A 19,567-nucleotide genomic window follows, 5' to 3' on the forward strand; every position below is an offset into this window, starting at 1 on the left:
AAAGGTTTCAGTTCCGAACAGTTTATTGACCCGGAAGGAAACAAGGTAATATACAGATGCAGCCATTCAAAATGCATGGGTGATACCGCATTATTTTGCGGTGCACTTTACGCAGTCTACCGCGAGTTACCGTAAATTCTACTATAATACCGCAAGCAAAATAATAGTATCCGGAATTTCCGCAAGGTGGAGCAAATAAAGCTCAACCTGTCATGTTTGAGCTGTCGCCATCAAAGTCTTTAACGAAGATATTACTAATAGTATTAATAATGAATGCCTTGGACAAGCTGTAAACTCAAAGTATTGCCCTGGTCCACATTCTGTTTTTCATTGACCGTCTTTGTAAAAGTAACACCACAGCATTTCGCAATCACGCATTTGTTTCCAATCATGCAAAGTACAGTAATTTTTGAGAATCGATTCACCATGCCTTTCACATGCTCATAAAAGAGATTGATTTAGGAACATATTACCGTATGCAAACTGTACTGTATACAGTATGTATATGTATATTTAATGTCTTAACTGTGCCCGTTTAAGTATTGAATATTTATACGGAATTTTACCATGGAAGGGAAATCTTAGTGCCTGAGCATAAAAAGAATAGGAGCATACTGTAACGCGTGTGAAGGCCATAAACTATATTAATTTTGGAACTTAAACATACAGTATATGGCTGGTCTTGGTACTTTAAAGAAAACATACACACCAGTATTCCATTTCTCCCTAAACATTTTAAGGATCGAAGTCTTTAACTAACGTGATACCGGAGTCAACAAGCATACTTTTAGAATTTGATTAAAAGGGAATATAATATGGAATTGCGTATCTAAAGAAATTAATAACGATATAATTATATTCATGTACCGCAACACAAGAATAGTACACGCTGTACATTGTCTGTTGATAATGTTTCTGTAGTGCTTTTTCAGCACTTGGCATGTGACCTTGCTGGTGGCGCAGTGGGTTAGGTTCCTGACTCCCATGTCACATGGTCTGTGATTGAATCCTGCTGGAGCAATGAATTTCCTTTAACAAACATTTCTTTGAAAAAATGAAAAGTTTCCCTGAGTGAGAGATTAAATAAAACCTCACTCGCACCAAACAAATTTACATTTCTAAATATCACAACATGATCGAATTAAAGTCATTTTAATAACAATGAATAATCACCTAGGCGTTACAATATAAACATTTATATTGATTTAAATCGCAGGTTTAAATTTATGTGTTTTTTGATTCACAATCAGACAAATGCAACATAAATTGATATATTTGTCTTCTAAGTATCTTAATAAACTTTCAGCATAGCTTTCTCCCCATTTAGATTTATTTTTCTGGGGATCTTGGGATCAAACGTGGAAAGATTAGATTGTAATCGTTTTTATTTTTTAAATACATTTTAGAAAAGTGTAATCTATACTAAAAAGCTGTACACCACCTGCTATAAAGATACATATTGTAATACTTTCGAGTTCGGATAGGACAGACACGATAACTCAGACTTGCGGAGTTAAAGCAAGTTAAAGCCTTCATTTTATATATTACCTTTAAAAGTGTCACGACCACCAGCCAGCTGAGATCAACACGTAAGCGAGCCAATCAGCACCAGCAGCGGATTACTACTAACAAGCGCCGCCGCACGAGTTAACACACCTGCAATTGCTCTACCGTGCGGCACGCCGGGTTATTTATACCATTCTTACCTGATTCCCGTTGCTCGGTATTGAGTTCTCTACTTGTTGCTCAGCCTAGCGTTCTTACCCCTCTTTTGTCTTCCTGGAATTCTGCCTGCACCTTTTGCCTTCGGACTTCGGATCTCGTCTCGCCCCTTGGATTGTTTGCTATCATTGCCTGTTTTGGATTTGACCCTGTAGCTCTCTTTTCGACCACGATTCTGTCTCACGTTTTGGATTGTTCGCCACCAGTGCCTTTACCGGATCTCGACCTACCTTCGCCTTCGGACTACGACTCAGCTCCTGGATTTGCTCGGTACGTTTACTTACCTCCCTGCGACTCCTGCATCTGCATCGGATCCTTTTCACCTCTACAGAGCAGCGTTACAAAAAGTGGCATCTCAAAGCAAAGTAAATACCCAACACTGATTGTACCCATCTGTCATGCTAATAAAGCACCTTGAATTGAATTGAATTGAGGGAGAGAGGGGGGGGGGTGAGCGAGAGAGCCAGGACAGACAGGCAAATAAGATACACTCCACAGACATTCACAACAGCGACATATCATAAAACGTTTACATATATAGTTAAGTTATTACTTGGTTTTCAAAGTGCAATGAAATACAATATTGTTATTGCTGTTTTTATCCTGTAAGGCGTTTTGAGAAGCCACCTTTAAAGGCGATATATAAAAGCACTAATTCTTATGGAATCTGTTCCGCCGGGGATTCAAAATTTTTTAAAATTTATTTTTAATCGCATATCTAAGGAAATAGCAGTATAACCTTGTCCATGCACAAACAGTGGCATGTTACATTATTAATTTGGGTGTCTCCTCTTGCCAGAAAGCTCTAAATTGCATTTTGAGTGCGGTTTTTGGCTTTTTTTAAACCCATAAATAAAGCTGATACTGTTTAGGCTTTGAATTATTTTAAACTGTATTACAGCAGCACAATGGACAATTCAACGTAAATTGCAAAAATGCACTTGGAATCTGTCCAAGCCCTTCTTTGTCAGGCATTTTCTTTTACTGCAACGGACATAAAAACTCCCTTGCTTTTAACAGAGCGTTTCATAATTTCTAACTACGAAAATTATTTAAACTGCGACACTTATCATTCAACCAGAGCTCGAAATATCACAAGGATCCCAAAGAGCACAGCAAAGACTGTATTAAAAGAATCGCGTATCTAAAGAAATTAATAAGATATAATTATATTTGTGTACTGCGACAGGGCTGTGTAGGGCTGTTTCACCTCTCTCTTCATGTGACTCTATTCAAAAGCCATTAAGCAAAGAGGGGATGAGAAGAGTGACAAACTAGTATACTTTAGATCTTTTTTTCTGAACCGGGGAAAATCTGATCATGTTTCTCTATAACAATAATAAAAAACATTGCCACACCTGGACTGTTAAACCAAAGCATTAGCACGTCAAAGCCCATTGAGGAGCAGGGCACAATAATTGTTTTGTCCCTTGATTTACTAATCTGCATTAATTACAGAAATCGAGTTCCTGCTCTTTGCAGACGACCTGGTCCTGCTGTCGCCCACAGAACAGAGGCTGCGGCAGAACCTGGCACTGCTGGAGCAGCACTGTCAGGCCTGGGCGCTGACAGTCAATCTGGACAAGACCAGAGTTATGGTTTTCCAGAAAAAAAACCAGACCTCAGGGAAACAGGTACAAATTCACACTTGACAACAACACATTAACATCTAACAACGGGAGCAGGGACGTATTAGGCCAGTACCCACTATTGTTAAACATACAGAAAAGAATATTAAAGTATTGGCTTTAGTATTAGCCATACAGAACATTAAAGTGCCCCTTTCTATTCAGCGGGTGTCTGAGCCGCTGTGTCCTATCTTCTGACAGTCGCTGTTGTGAATGTCTGTAGAGTGTATCTTATTTAAGTACTATATTATTATATTATATTCACTATTAATCAAACTCTAAGAGTATGTATCGGATTGTCCCCCTCTCCCGCCCCTCTCTGTGTACAGTAGAGCCTCCTGTCCAGCCAGCACATGTCCACAGACATTCACAACAGCAACATATCATAAAACGTTTGCACATATAGTTAAATTATTATTTGTTTTTCAGGAAGTTAAAAAAAAAACACTTGAATTACTTATCCAGTCTCTCGAAATAAAGTTATTTTTCAAGCAATGCAACAAACGTCGGGCAAAGTGTTTTTTTTAATCCAACATTAACCGCCACATCTTAAATCTTGTCAGTCAGCTCTTTTTTCTCTATTTGAATTGTGGCGATTCAAACAACCTGTGGTCTCAAAGCCACCGAGCTTCAACAACAGATGACGATTCCCTTAGTCCTCCCTTAGTCTTCCTGAAATTGTCGGATTATGAGTGAATAAAAGCATCTTATTAAAAACACCTTTGCGTTTGTTTGGGAGCTATATTATGTATTTTTCATATGTAAGATATAATGATGTGTTCCCGCTTACACATCGCACAACTTTAAAAGCTAGAAAAAAAGGTTTTGATTCACATTATCTGGTGAGCCTTGTTTTGTCAAAGGACAGCACAAAAAAAACAGACAATACACATGGGGGGGAGGGCAAGCGAGAGAGAGAGTTTTTTACCCTCTGTCAAAAAAAACCAAATCACCCGGGGCAAAGACTCTGGGGGGATCATTGTGTGGTGCAGAACGGAGCTCAGTCAATCCAAACAAGTTCAGTAGTAAAGAGAGAAAAGTCAACAATTGATTTAAGGACGATCTGTCAAAGTGCAATGAAATACAATACTGTTGTTGTTGCTGTTATTGTTGTTTTTATCCTGTAAAGCGTTTGAGAAGCCACCTTTAAAGGCGATATATAAAAGCGCTGATTCTTATGGAATGTGTTCCGCCGGGGATTCAAAAAAATTGCAACGGACATAAAAACTCCCTTGCTTTTAACAGAGCGTTTCATAATTTCCAACTACGAAATTTATTTAAACTGCGACACTTATCATTCAACCAGAGCTCGAAATATCACAAGGATCCTCTAGAGCACAGCAAAGACTGTATTAAAAGTATACTAGTGACAAACTAGTATACTTTAGATCTTTTTTTCTGAACCGGGGAAAATCTGATCATGTTTCTCTATAACAATAATAAAAAACATTATTTTACATATCACCTTTATGTGATATCACCTTAAGGACAGCACATACAAGGGTTAATTGCACAATGGACTGCGCAAAGAAATTTAAAATAGTCTTCTTTAGGTGTGAGGGCAGGAGTGGATCACAGGAGACATAATCAGCAAATTAGGAAAACAAAGAACAGGACTGGTGAGACATTTATCCAGAGAGCTAGTGATCAGAAAAAGGAACAGCTGTTACGCCCAGGTTTTACGCTCTCTCTCTGCTGAATGAATAAAAGCATTTTATTAAAAATGCGTTTGCATTTGTCTGGGTATTTACTTTGTAATCTGTGGTTTACATCTACTGTATTGCTTTGAGATGCCACTTTTAAAGGTGATATGTAAAATAAAGTTTTTTATTATTGTTATAGAGAAACATGATCAGATTTTCCCTGGTTCAGAAAAAAGACAATTAAAATCTGTCATCTTTCCACTTGTATGTCATAGGAAAATACCGGAAAGAAGTTTTTTTATAGAAATACAAAATGAGATATAATGATGTGTTCCGGCTAAGACATTAACGAGTACAACCCCCCTCTCTGCGGGAGTGCTGGCTGTGACAAATTAAACCGGTTTCACAGGTATTTTCAAAGTAGAAAGGGGCGAGATTTCCAGCGAAATACACCTCCCCCCTCCAAAACCAAGGAAGTACAGTACTTACTAGTTAAGAAAGCTACAGTAGGCTCCTCAATGAAATCGCTTTAACATGCTAATGCGTTGGTGTAACAGTCCGGGTGTGGCAAGCTTCTAATGTCAACTCGACTCGATTGGAAGACAATGAACATATTCTAGCCCTAAATGAATTAATAGCAAACATGGTTTACATAAAATACATTTTTCCAAGGAAGTATATAATAATACGATCTATAGTTGAAATCTGAGCCTAAATAAAAAGAAAAGGCATTTTCAGAGAGAAATTATGCTGTGTTTAATTGCTTCTTTTAATTGTGGCAAGCTTCTAATGTCAACTCGACTCGATTGGAAGACAATGAACATATTCTAGCCCTAAATGAATTAATAGCAAACATGGTTTACATAAAAGACATTTTTCCAAGAAAGTTTATAATAATACGATCTACAGTTGAAATCTGAGCCTAAATAAAAAGAAAAGCATTTTCAGAGATCAATTATGCTGTGTTTATGTAGAAAAAGTGATTAGGTTTATGAGCAATCTAATTACTTATTCGTTTAAAACGCTATATAAAATAAAGTTTATTATTAGTTTGCTGGACAGAGCGGTGAACATTATTATCAATAAGACTTCTTAAACTTTTAGAATACACGTTTCGTATAGAAAGAAATCTTCCTGGTACAGTGTGTATAGCAAACCAGCACGTCTTTTTTCTCCAATCAGAGGGGTTAGATGCTCGGTTAAAAGCAAAGGAGATTGTCTGTTATAGTGGACATAAAAACAAGAGTTCACTGGCATTATATCCTAGAAGACACAGATATTTGGGCGTAACAGCTGATATTTGTGTGTCCACATCAGATTTAGTAGCAAATAAATTAAATATCACTAAAAGGTAATTAATGGATCTTTTCAAAAATGGATGTCAAAGTCTCAGAAACAAAGACAAAGATTTCTGGCTTTATGGTAAGTCTGTAGAGTCAAATGTTTATTGAGCTATTGTGGTATAAGTCTTTTCAACGTCCAACTGAATCCTAGAAGCTTCTTGCAGACACCTCTCAATGTTTTTCTTTCTGTGGTACACTGTTGCCCCAGAGGGAAACCTTCAAAAGACGCAATTATATTTAAACTAATTTGCTAACAAAATCTTAGTGAACAAGTCTTATCCTCTTGGACCACAGTGTCCTAGGTTTTTTTTCCATATGACTTCATTACTAGTCCAGTTTGAAATAACAGTTGTTGTCTGAGCTGGACCAATCTAACATTCTTTGATTTTTATATTGATCTAAAAACAGTCAATGGAACCTGCTGGATTGTGGCTGATGGGGACCAGAGCTTTGCACCACTGTTTTACAGAACCTTTAGTTACACATAAAAATATCAAAAGCAATAACTTACATATCAGAGCCCCTAATTACATAAACAACTCTAATTACAAAACATGGAGAGAATATACAAACTCCAATTTTGTTTAATCAATTTTAAATGATTTAGAAATATAAAAAGGTTTAAACTAGAAAACTTCCAATAATCACCAATATCCAATAGGCACCAGGGCTACTGGCAAATATTGCATATAAACTTTAAGTCTTAAAAACCATAGAGTATGTTTCTGTCAATAGGGACAGGTGCCTACAGTGAGCTAACTTCTTTTTATTTGTATATTACAGTATGTACAGTATTTTGGTGCAGACAAACTAAATAAGATATGAGGTTTGTTTGTTGCTTAATCACCATTTTTGTTATAATCAAAGTTGTATTGATATTAACATTGATTGTGATTGTTGAGTTTCAGAATTTGATATTGTTATTTTTAAAGTTAGATTTATGTTAAATGTTTCATTCATGATAAAAAAGTGTGTGTGTGTGACATGGTTATATTTCCTGGAATATGTAATTTAAAATATATGGTTCATGAATCCATCCATCAATTCATTCATTTTCAAACTGCTTTATCTTATACAGGGTCATGGAGGAGTCTATCAGGCAAGCAACAGGCAGGATACACTCTGAACAATATTCCAGTGCATTGTCGGGCAGATAAACATAAATGCCACAAAATTAACACCATATCTCCAAATCACCAAAAGAAATATAACAATCAGAAATCATATGGAATAGAGGAACAGAGGAAAAGGAAGATAAGAGAAGCATCAGCACTACAACAGAGCTCTTCCTTCATAGACCAGACAAATAGACCATGCTCAAGTAATCTGAGCACTGAAGATGTACTTTTTTATTTTTATGTAAGGTACGGTGGCATTATAATTGTCAAAACAGGGGTTTCCCAAGCTGATGAAATAATTACACACTGCTAAAAATTGTTCCCATTTGTATACCATCCATACAAATGGTTAGGGATTTATTTAGTCCTGGGTTCATTTATTTGATAGGAAACAGGTTTCCTTTTTATCCTTTATCGAAGCTTACAATGTTTAGGGAGAAATGGAATACTGGTGTGTATTTTTTTCTTTAAAGTACCGAGACCAGCCATATACTGTATGAAAATGTCAGGTGAAAGGATTTGTAAACATATTTTGTTAAAGCAAGTCAGTTTTTTCTGCAACACATAAAATACATTTTTCCAAAAAAGTTTAGCCTTTGTCACTAATGAAACCACTAAATAAAGACATAAATATAGAAATCTTAAGATTTGTTTTATTTAATGTTGGTAGCAGGATGAACTGTCAGAGTGTATATTTTGTCGCAAAGTTGCTGCAAGATGTTAACAGTGAAAAAGGTATTTAGAAATGAGTTATTTCAAGATGAAAAAGAAAACATACATGAAACATGGTTTCATTACGACCAGAATCGGTCTTGAGATATTTTTAACTTGATTTACAGTATTTGAGAGGTATGTCGTAACACCGATACTACAGTGCTTAAGTACTGCTCACGTATATGTTTCTAGGTTTATATTATGCATTTCATACGGTCAAATTACTTTTGAGCAACTAATAAGAAGCGCGAAATGGTATGCGTTTTACTTTCGTTTTGTGCTGGGACCCGTGGATTGATTAGAGATATCAAGTACATACAAGTCATTTTTTAAATGTTGTAGTTCGTCTTGAAAAAATGTTACATGAGTACATGAGTACATCATCTATCAACAATCACACAGGTTCTGTTTCCATATTGCGGATTTTGGTTAGGTATTATCAAATCCAGTGGCGCTGTTAGTTTACTGAGTCCCATGTCACATGGTCTGTGATTGAAACCTGTAAAACCGGTTTAATTCGTCACAGCCAGCACTCTTCAGGTGTGAGGGTCTTCTGCTCAGAATGAAACGCTAAAATGTTTGTGTATATTCTAATGGTAGTGGGGGCAGGGTGTGTGGGAACAGGTTTGGTTGAAATTGCATTAGAGATCTATGTTCTTCACACCTGAAACATTTTCTCTGAAAGCATTTTCTTCGCAGTTTAACCGATCTTGTTACAGCATGTTACAGTTTACTATTATTAACCATATTAATTTTAAGTGCTTAATGTAAAATCTTGTACAAATATATTTTCATTGTTCAAATATACATTAAGTCTGACTATCATATAATAAGTTAAATACAAAACTAAAGAAAAAATAGGGTTAAATATAATTCAAAATATTTTGCTAACAATGTTAACTGTTTATGAATAATAAAATGTATTAACTAAGGAGTAGGATGGCACAGTTGTTAGTATGTTTTTTGTTTTGTTTCTTTTTCATAAATACAACAGTAGTACCTGATGTCTCAGTGGCTTTCAAAATTAAATTATGCATGCAAACCTGTGAACTAGAAAGATAACTAAGATATCCATCCATTATATTCCATAATATCCATGAAATATATGGCGCTGAAATACAGTATGTGTGACGCAGTGGTGGCCTGGCACGGTGAGGTGCGCTGGCAGCTGTGTGGTGTGATGCAGTGGTGGCCTGGTACGGTGAGGTGCGCTGGCAGCTGTGTGGTGTGACGCTGTGGTGGCCTGACACGGTTACATGCGCTGGCAGCTGTGTGGTGTGACGCAGTGATGGCCTGGCATGGTGAGGTGCGCTGGCAGCTATGTGGTGTTACGCAGTGGTGGCCTGGTACGGTGAGGTGCGCTGGCAGCTGTGTGGTGTGACGCTGTGGTGGCCTGACACGGTTACATGCGCTGGCAGCTGTGTGGTGTGACGCAGTGATGGCCTGGCATGGTGAGGTGCGCTGGCAGCTATGTGGTGTTACGCAGTGGTGGCCTGACGTAGTTAGAAATTATGGAACGCTTTGTTAGAAGCAAGGGAGTTTTTATGTCCGTTGAAGTTCTTTTGCTACATGAATATAATTTTATCGTTATTAATTTCTTGAGATACGCGATTCCATATTATATTCCCTTTTAATCAAATTCTAAAAGTATGCTTGTTGACTCCGGTATCACGTTAGTTAAAGACTTCGAAGCTTACAATGTTTAGGGAGAAATGGAATACTGGTGTGTATTTTTTTCTTTAAAGTACCGAGACCAGCCATATACTGTATGTTTATGTTAAGATTTCCCTTCAGTGGTAAAATTAGATATGAATATTCAATACTTAAATGGGCACAGTTAAGACATTAAATATACATATACATATTGTATACAGTACAGTTTGCATACGGTAATATGTTTATGTTACGCGATTAAAAAATAAATAAATAAAACTGAAAGGTCCAGCACCAGCTGGATTCGAACACACAACCTGTCAGTTAGTAGTCACGCACCTAGACCAGTAGGCTACAAGACAGCTCACATGAACAGGCAGGCGAAACAGCCCTACACAGCCCTGCCGCAGTACACGGATATAATCATACCGTTATTAAATTCTTGAGATACGCGATTCCATATTATATTCCCTTTTAATCAAATTCTAAAAGTATGCTTGTTGACTCCGGTATCACGTTAAAGACTTCGAAGCTTACAATGTTTAGGGAGAAATGGAATACTGGTGTGTATTTTTTTCTTTAAAGTACTAAGACCAGCTATATACTGTATGTTTATGTTCCAAAATTCATATAGTTTATGGCCTTCACACGCGTTACAGTATGCTCCTATTCTTTTTATGCTCAGCTACTAAGATTTCCCTTCAGTGGTAAAATTTAATATCTACAACGGGCACAGTAAAGACGTTTACAGTAAGTCTTTCTACGACAGACCAACGGACCACGAGTGCCCCTGTCGGTCAACCAATCACGCACCGCGGTACCCCGTGTCGTCTTACCTGCGGTACGTTTCTGTACCGCTCACTTTGAATGGCTGCATCTGTATATAGTTAGCTTTTAAAATTTGCTTGCAAGGCAAAGTAGTCTCTGCACCTGATATGTAAATTTATAATAGTAACCTAATCTATAAAATAATTCATACACTATTTCATTAAAATATTTTGATAGAAAACACTGCTAGAAAATATGCATTCTCAATAAATAAACACATGAACCAATAATGACAGCACAGTATACTGAAAACCTAGCTAGACCTAAAATACAATTGTATTTCTATTCCTTTTCACTGTTCCACTATATGGATGTCATAGGACCCGACTAAAATTAGTATCATTAATCATTCGAAAGTCTGTTTCCGATCAAGGTCAGTTAAAATAGTCAACTGTTACAATACACCTTTAAAGTAATATGGATGAGATACTGTATGCACAGTATACAATTTTTTACTCCAAACAAGTTAGAGTTTTAATTAAAACAAATGACAACATATGATCTAAATAACTGCATTTAGAATTTTTTGCATTAAGAAAAAATGTTCTTCACATTCAACAGATCTTTTTCTGTTTTGGAAGCTCCAGCCATCTGTTGCTTGTATTTTTGATGCCAGGTTTTGTGAACCTATATACTGTATTGTATATACTGTACACAGTATATATGTATACCTAATTATTTAATATAATCTGATTTCAAGAATGAAAGTAATAGGATACTTTCAAACCATCGATGGTTTATATGTATTAAAGACATTGGTGGCATAATACTTTTGATTTCATCTAAATGAGATTTGCACAGCGGTGTTGCTATTTATTCAAATGTTTTAGCCTTTAACTGTTGTTTCTTTTTGCAGTTCATCTCCAACTTTGCCAACAAACATAAGCTAACAAGCTGAATTATAACTAAGCCATAAATTTGTAGCAATATTATTTTATCAAGAAGTAACAGAAAAAAACATATGCAGTCAGGATATTTTATCAGTCTTGGTTCAATTCATGTTATGTGAACTGTTGAAATTGAATATTAAATATGACCACTACTATTAACTGTTTTCCTAGCATTCAGAAATCTTGCAGGATCACGTTAACCCTATTAAGTTTCTTTTTTACATTTACTGGATTGGATCATTAATCTTTAAGTAATAGTGGCCTTTTCCTCAAAATGATCTCACATAGCTTACACATCAGAAAGGAAAAGTATAGACATAAATCTACACAAGACACAGGTGTGGACAAAAATCATCAGTTCAGGCACAACTTCTTTGAAAGCAATGGTTAAAAGATAAACTGTACCTACTATAATTATATTGTCATAGAGACTGCTAATTATTTGCATTTTAAATATGATTTAATAAAACAAAAGGCTCATAAAAATATAGAACAAGTGCAAAGCATGTATATAAATATAGGAACAGGTAACGGGTTTATTCCATGCTGAAAAGAAAAGAAAGGAAACACAACGCTTTGGTCGCGGAGCCTTCTTCAGGTGTATATAAATATAGGACAAGAACACATAGACTATAAATATACTGTAGCTATAGAAGATGAAGCATACACAGTATATATATATATTTCTTATATATACAGTATATGTAACGTATGCCTTTTTTATTATCACAATACACAATATCATAAATCAGAATGTCTTTTGTACTATTATTTTATTTAAAAATAGGACTAATTATCAGTGCAGAAGGATTCTATGGTAATGTGTGCATCAGCACGTTTACCATAGTTTTGATTCCAGAGATATGAACCTATAAGTCTGCATACTCTAGAATCATATTGGAGAGAAATATTAAAATAAAAATATTTTTATTACATGATTTGTGGTTATGCCCAAATATCAAGTTTTAGTTATGTTAAATGCAGTATACTAAGTGAAAATTATTCTGTTTTCACTCAACAAAAATCTTGAACAAGAATAAGATCCAAAAAGAATCCAGAATAATGTATTTGAACTTTACTAGGAATGATTTTCACAAGAAAAATAAATGTTATTTGAACTATTATAAACTTGTAAGTTGGAAATGTCATAAAATTACCATAAAATTCTCATCACTTACCCCATACACATTTGAGAGGTTGTTAAACAGTACTTGACCAGCACTCACTTTGTGCTTTACACCACGAACTGTCCCATTTTTGCTCAGTATATTAACTCGCTTTGTGCTGAAAGCCTTGTCCTTGGAGGCACCAGCAAACAGGAGCAAGTCATCATACTCAAAACCCAGGTGTCCATTGTGGTGCCCATTTGCTTCATTGCGCAAGTTAATCTGCTCTGTCTCTGAGCTGATGGCACATTCAGAATCCATAAAGTCTGTGTGTTCTTCATCTTTGAAGACTTCCTTCAATATTTTCCCACTGTGAGCTGAAGACACTCGAAATCTCACTTTTTTCTGTGGTTTCTCAGCTTCTGTTCTAGTTGGGCTTTTATGCATTTCCTGCTCCATTTCAATTACCTGCACATTTTACATGATCTTAGTCTTCTGATTTCATTGGAGATTTTGGAGATTAAAAATTGTATTAAACTGTATTAAAGAGATTAAATTGTATTTAAGAAAAAATTATCTTCAGTGACATTAATAAACACATGGCAATCCATTCTAAAAAGACAGCAAACTAGCAGGTAGCTACACTGCCATCATGTTGATTAATAATGAATTGAAATCAGCTATGGTTACCTTTAAACAGACAAAGAGTAAAATGATACCCTTCAATTAAATAATTAATTCAAATGTACTGGTGTTTACAGCTTTAAAATACAAGAAGAGAAAAATGTTTTATTATTATATTACTTTTACTAAGAAAGTACTACATTTTATTTCTTTTGTTAATCAATATGCAGTTTTATTACTAAACTTTCACTTTACAATTCTTTTTAAGAGGGTCGGTAGAAGGAGACAGGTCTGAGAAACCACTCCCCCAGAGAGCAATGGGGACTGACCTGGCCTCCTTATTTGACCAGCTGAAGGAAGACAATTGATTAGGTGACATTTAAAAACCACAAACCACAAAGGCTTCCAACATTAATCAATATCTCCTGTATGAAAAAAGAGAACATTCACTGTTAGTGCCATTTTCTTCCTTAATTTTATTTCTTAATGGAAAATTTACTTTGCAGACAGGTTAGAGACATAATAATAATAATAATTGCTTACACTTATATAGTGTTTTTCTGGACACTCCACTCAAAGCGCTTTACAGGGAATGGGGACTCCCCCCCACCACCAATGTGCAGCATCCACCTGGATAATGGACGGCAGCCATTGTGCGCCAGAACGCTCACCACACATCAGCTATCAGTGGGGAGGAGAGCAGAGTAATGAAGCTAATTCATAGATGGGGATTATTAGGAGGCCATGATTGATAAGGGCCAATGGGAAATTTTGGCCAGGATGCCAGGGTTACACCCCTACTCTTTACGAGAAACGCCCTGGGATTTTTAATGACCACAGAGAGTCAGGACCTCGGTTTTACATCTCATCCGAAGGACGGCGCCTGTTTACAGTATAGTGTCCCAGTCACTATACTGGGGCATTAGGACCCACATAGGCCGCAGGGTGAGCGCCCTCTGCTGGACCCACTAACACCGCTTCCAGCAGCAACCTTAGTTTTTCTCAGTGATGAGGATCATCATGCTAATGCCTCATTTGATTGTTTAATTTTCTCTCTCTTATAGTGGCAGTACCCATCACTGTCTCCTTTGCTTTTAAGGACTGTATTAGTTAAGACATAGACACCCACTGATGAGTTTAGATGAAATAACTAAACCAATTTCTAATTAATTAGACTAATAAAAATATATATTTAGCAGCTGGTCGAGGTCAAAAGTAATATTAAAATCGGTGACACTAATGTACATTCTGTAACAGCCATTAGAAACATGGACATGTAGTTCAACTCCAGATGTTTTAAACTTGTGTGGTAACACTTTTTTTGCAATATGTACAGGTATAATGAGATTTATTTCTGAACAAAGCACCAAGACAGGACTGTACTACAGTCCACAAAAGTGGACCACAGAAGTGGTCCTTCCACTTGGCAACAATATTGAAACACAAAATCAAATATAAAAATCAATGGGTGCTTATGTTAGTAAACTATTACTGCTTCTATTTTTAATTTGGAGCAAGTGACTGGATTGAGATTCCAGTTCAGGTTAGTGTCAGTAAAATGCAGTTTAAACTCTATGACAGCTGCAGAGAGTTGTAACTTTGAGCTGTCCTATTTAAACAGCCTGTATAATCTAATAAAGTAAAACTCTTTCTTAATGCAGAAATACTTTTCAGTATGGAGCACTTCTAAACCTGAAGAATGATACAGTTGTTGTGTGTGTTTATATTCTCCTGAGAAGTGCTGTGGCCTGGATATCCAAGAGCTGTCAAACTACAGTGGGTCTTCTCTCCTGTATGCTCTCCTGTAGGGTGTTTAGTCATGTCAGGTGAAGAAACCTTATATCATGAGATACAGCCTTTATTCTACAGGCTCTGATGGGCAGAGAGGGAGAGCAGCTGCCTGTCTATCTCCTGACACTGCTGGTCACATGGTGCTTCTCCACATGACTCAGAGACAGAGAAGAAACTTTTCTGGGGATGAGTACATGTGGCCTGTCAGACTGTGAATCATAATTATGCAAATATTGTGAAAAGAAGAGCGTTAGTAAAAGTGAGAGAAAATGTGAACAAAAGAGATGTTAAGAATGATAGTGAGGGAAATGAATTATGTGCAGACAGGCCTGTAACAAGGAAGTTGGAATAGCAATGTCAATAGTATAATTGAACAGTACACTCTTACACAGTTCTGTGATGAACATAAAATGACAAATATTCATAAATGCATACTGTTCTATTCTTTTACGGATACTACATGTCTGATGGAGCAGTAACGTACTGTAGGTTCGTGAGATTTAAGATATATTAAACATTGTGGTGTTTTGCAGCACAACAATGAAAGAAGAATGGTCAACCTGTGTCTTAATTGTAGAAAGGATTTGTCCATGTCTCTGTGGAAATATCAGGTGAGTTGAAGCAATCCTATTACATTGTAAACAAGCAGGTTTGTGAAAACATCTTTTTTAATCCAATAGAAATATTGCTCTCTACTTCGAGAAGGTTTTGCTGACAAATACTACTTGTAAACTCTGCATACTGATCACGCTGGAACGTATCTATGGTGAAATGTCTGCTGTACTGTCTGTACTTTCTTGCTCGTACAACGCATTGCATTAGTCATTACAGTGACTAGTGAGCTGCAAGGGCCACATCACGTCACAATTTGAGTGAACGCTCGCTCTTGCCTGTGGCGAGACCAGAGGTTTACAACAACATGGTGAGTCAAAGCACTTTCTTAAAAGTCACGGTTTTATGCTTAATTCGAAATTTGACAATTTGTTCTATGCTGTCAATGAATTTAAATTGTTATTGAGATTTTATAACCAGTCTGACAGTATGGGACTGCAGTTCCCCTTTAAGAAGAGCAGCAGTCCTAAAACAGACTCATCCAGTAGTCCACTAATTGCATTACTCTAATTTAAGTATTTATCCCTTGTCTAAACTCTCACTTCTGTCCATTTACTAGTTCTAAACACAAACCAATACTTTATTTTTTATGCCTGCCACATGTGGTTTTAAAATTATTCTTTATATGAGGAAATTAAAAGTCTTTAGAAAATCTATGTCATATGTTATTTTTTGTTATCTATTGTGACCACTGCATTATAACAAAATTATCTGCTCTGAATCTCTTTAAGCATAATATGCTTAACTTGTTTTTCATTTCATACTGATTTTGTATTTCCAACTGATCCCATTCCATCTCATTTCTCCAAAATCTGCTTTGTTTTGGAATCTAGTTTTACAGTTCAAAGTACTCTTCAATGCAATAGTTTTATTATATTACAATCACAACCTGGTTGTTGTGGTGGAACTATTATGGTTCTGTCAAACCCTTATTCTGTCTTGTTTGTTTATACAGACATTACCAATCAGACATTCCTTAAAACCTGAGTAAGAAAACAATCATTAGTCATACATACAGTACAATTTCAAATTCAGCTGGTGATACATTTTGATGTTTCCAAATTTCACATAGCATATGAATTGGCTCCCTAGTTGGAAGCTAGAATTGTTTCACAGGCTTCTGTTTTCTTTATTGGTTAGAAATATTGAAATGCATTTTAAATTATTCTAACATGAGCACAGAAATACTCATAAGTGCAATTTCTATATGGATGGCTTTCAGTTTTTCTTTTCAAATTCAGCCTCCACAATTCATTACTAAAAGTGCCATTTACATTTCAAATGATCACTTATCTTCCTGCAGGATAAGATCTGATAATCCCTGTCTCATGATAGTCCTGAAAAATATAGTGTGACAGAAATAGTAACATATTTAAATTTTTGCATCAAAGGCCAGCCATTTAAGGTTGTAACTACAGTATGAATGTATCTTATTGTCTTTCAGCCACTGGCTGGTCCCACCACTACTTAATTCCTATTATTTTTGTCACATTCTTTTTACTGCACTTCCAATTCCACTTGTTAATTTTTTCATCACTCACTATGTTATATCAAAGAGTTGCTGAAGAGTTTTCCCCAGAAAGGGAAAACACGGTTAACACATAATCCTGGAGGGGTTTATACAAAACACCAAAGGCTAGAGTGAGTGCGCTCTGGGCTCCATGTTAGAGACAGTAGGTTACAGACTATGTATAGTTTTAACATACAGTACATACTATACAAAATACAAACATGTTATTTCCAAAATATTACTTAAAAAAATATGCAAAAAATATTTCACACACTCTTCTTTTTTCGTGTTAAATTTTTTTACAGAAATAAATAATGAATCTCTCTCTCATCCTAGCGTTAATCCCGCATCAGCAGGGTCTGCTTGTCAGCACGCCCATCTCCATTTGGTGGTTTGAACCAAATCTTTGAGCTGACCCTGCTGGCCTAACACTAACACCTCTTCCAGCAGCAACCTTAGTTTTCCCCAGGAGGTCTCCCATCGAGTTACTGACCAGGCTCATACCTTCAATGGGCTGCCAATTGTAAGCTGCAGGGTGACATGGCTGCTGACCCAGAAATAAATAATGTATACAAAGGTATAATAAAATAAACAATAAGCTACAGTAGTTAACTTTTCTCTAACACTTGTTTTTCCACGAAGTGTCCAGGAACGGTCAACTACCACCAGATGGCGAGCTTTCTAATTTCGATTGACGTCCACTGAAAGGTCTATAACTAGGCATTAGTGATTCTAACCCATGGAAAATCACTTAAAAACAGCTGTCCACTACCCTGAGCTCTATACAGTACGTCAAAGGATAAGGATGAATACACTGGATCACTCCTCAAAGGCATACTTTTGTGTGAAATTTGTATTATATATCACAAAGATAATGTATATACCATTTACAAATCTTTCAAACTTGAAGATTAGCACAAAACCTGATTTACAGGAATTTCCTGAAGAGATTTGTAACAAGACGAAAAAAAGTGCACCAGTGTACTAAAAGTGAACTGTGCTTTAAAAAGTTTAATATGTACTGTATTTGGCTCACTTTTACCAAAATCTAAAATGGCTCCTATTTAAAGGAAAATAATACCTGGAACTATTTACAAGATACCTTATTTAATATATTCGCTATTATATTGGAAAGGCAGAAATTGACATGTTAGGGCTTCTCTTTGCAACCATGGTGGCTGAAATGCGACCGCCGCCATCACCTGAAGTCTTCACGGGTTCAGTACAAGCCAGTTAATCGGATCACATGAGAATCACGTGATACTGCCTTTATCAGAAAGCATTTCGCATCCACGAGGACTATATAAATCTTATTATGTTATTATGAACTCTTATGATGATTTATTTGCATTAGTAATACTAAAACTAGTAATTACTGCCTTTTAGCGAATAAAAAAACTTGAGACACATAATTCTCGTATATAGCAGCAATTGTTTTGTCCGATAGCCAGCTAATGTAATAATACGATAGAAATATTCTACTTCTGATACTGTTCACAGAATATGTAGTTAGGTACCAAATAAGTGGGCGGACCAAGCAAAAACAATTAAAAAATTAGAAAATAGAAATTACTTTATGAGCAACAAAAATAATTTTCGGTTGATTTTCTTTAAATTAATTATATCAGAAGGCATCTTCCCCCCTAGAAAAAGCACGTTATAGCAGCACACGCATTAAACGGCTACAGCCGACTGCTGAGCCATTCTCTTTGTTGCTCAAATTAATTCTGAAATGCGGGTACTCTGTGGGACCACCTAATATATAATCACAGAGGGGGTGAGACACAACTTTGTACTCTCGTGTGGATAAAATACAGGAACAAGCACACACCGAATGATCTCAACTAAATATATATGTTAATATACTGCAATGCTGTAATTCAAAGTATTCTTTTAAGAACTAAATCTAAACCTTAGCAAACTATGAAGTCGGTGAGTCCACCACAGTGTTGCCCCTGCTGTGCAGTGGTCTGCTCCAGACTGTAAGGAGGCGCTCTCGTTCTTGTTCAGAGCTGGAGAGAAGCTGTCAGTTGCTGATCAGTCTATTGGTAGTAGCGGAACTCATTAGTCCCTTTTCAGTTTCGCTTTTCTTTTTCACCGTCAAGAACTCGTCACGATAATTTTAATATCTTTATTTCGCACGCAGCAGTATTATTGTGCTACGTGTGGAGAATTTTTTAGATTAATCGACCGTTGCAGAGAATCGACGGATCAGAGGAGGTTTAGCCGCAGTTGACAGGTGTCCCGTCAGTCGGCTGCTCCACAGTGATGCCTGCTGTCCAGAAAACTGTGTCGGACCTCCGCTCTAGAGTGGAAGGTATGTAGCTGCTAATCACCATCTATCATTTTTGAAAAGGGCTTTCTGACTCACTTGACTGAATTAAG

General features: G+C 36.3%; 2 protein-coding genes across 5 annotated transcripts in view; one reads left to right on the forward strand and one right to left on the reverse strand.

The window, feature by feature from the left end:
• grxcr1a (glutaredoxin and cysteine rich domain containing 1 a) overlaps positions 1-13,092 on the reverse strand; it is a 38,746-nt gene extending 25,654 nt beyond the window's left edge. The window contains exon 1 of the mRNA XM_088633206.1: positions 12,718-13,092. Within this exon, the coding sequence (XP_088489332.1) occupies positions 12,718-13,092 (375 nt within the window). The remainder of the gene's footprint in view (positions 1-12,717) is intronic.
• Positions 13,093-19,185: 6,093 nt separating this feature from the next.
• The window catches only part of atp8a1 (ATPase phospholipid transporting 8A1), a 347,507-nt gene continuing 347,125 nt past the window's right edge, over positions 19,186-19,567 (forward strand). For all 4 annotated transcript variants that reach the window (XM_088627575.1, XM_088627593.1, XM_088627583.1 and 1 more), the window contains exon 1: positions 19,186-19,499. In XM_088627575.1, coding sequence (XP_088483701.1) covers positions 19,451-19,499 — 49 coding nt within the window. In that variant the 5' untranslated portion in view covers positions 19,186-19,450. The remainder of the gene's footprint in view (positions 19,500-19,567) is intronic.

This window comes from Lepisosteus platostomus, chromosome 1 (genome assembly GCF_059453375.1).
Source record: "Lepisosteus platostomus isolate fLepPlt1 chromosome 1, fLepPlt1.hap1, whole genome shotgun sequence".
Lineage (NCBI taxonomy): Eukaryota > Metazoa > Chordata > Actinopteri > Semionotiformes > Lepisosteidae > Lepisosteus > Lepisosteus platostomus.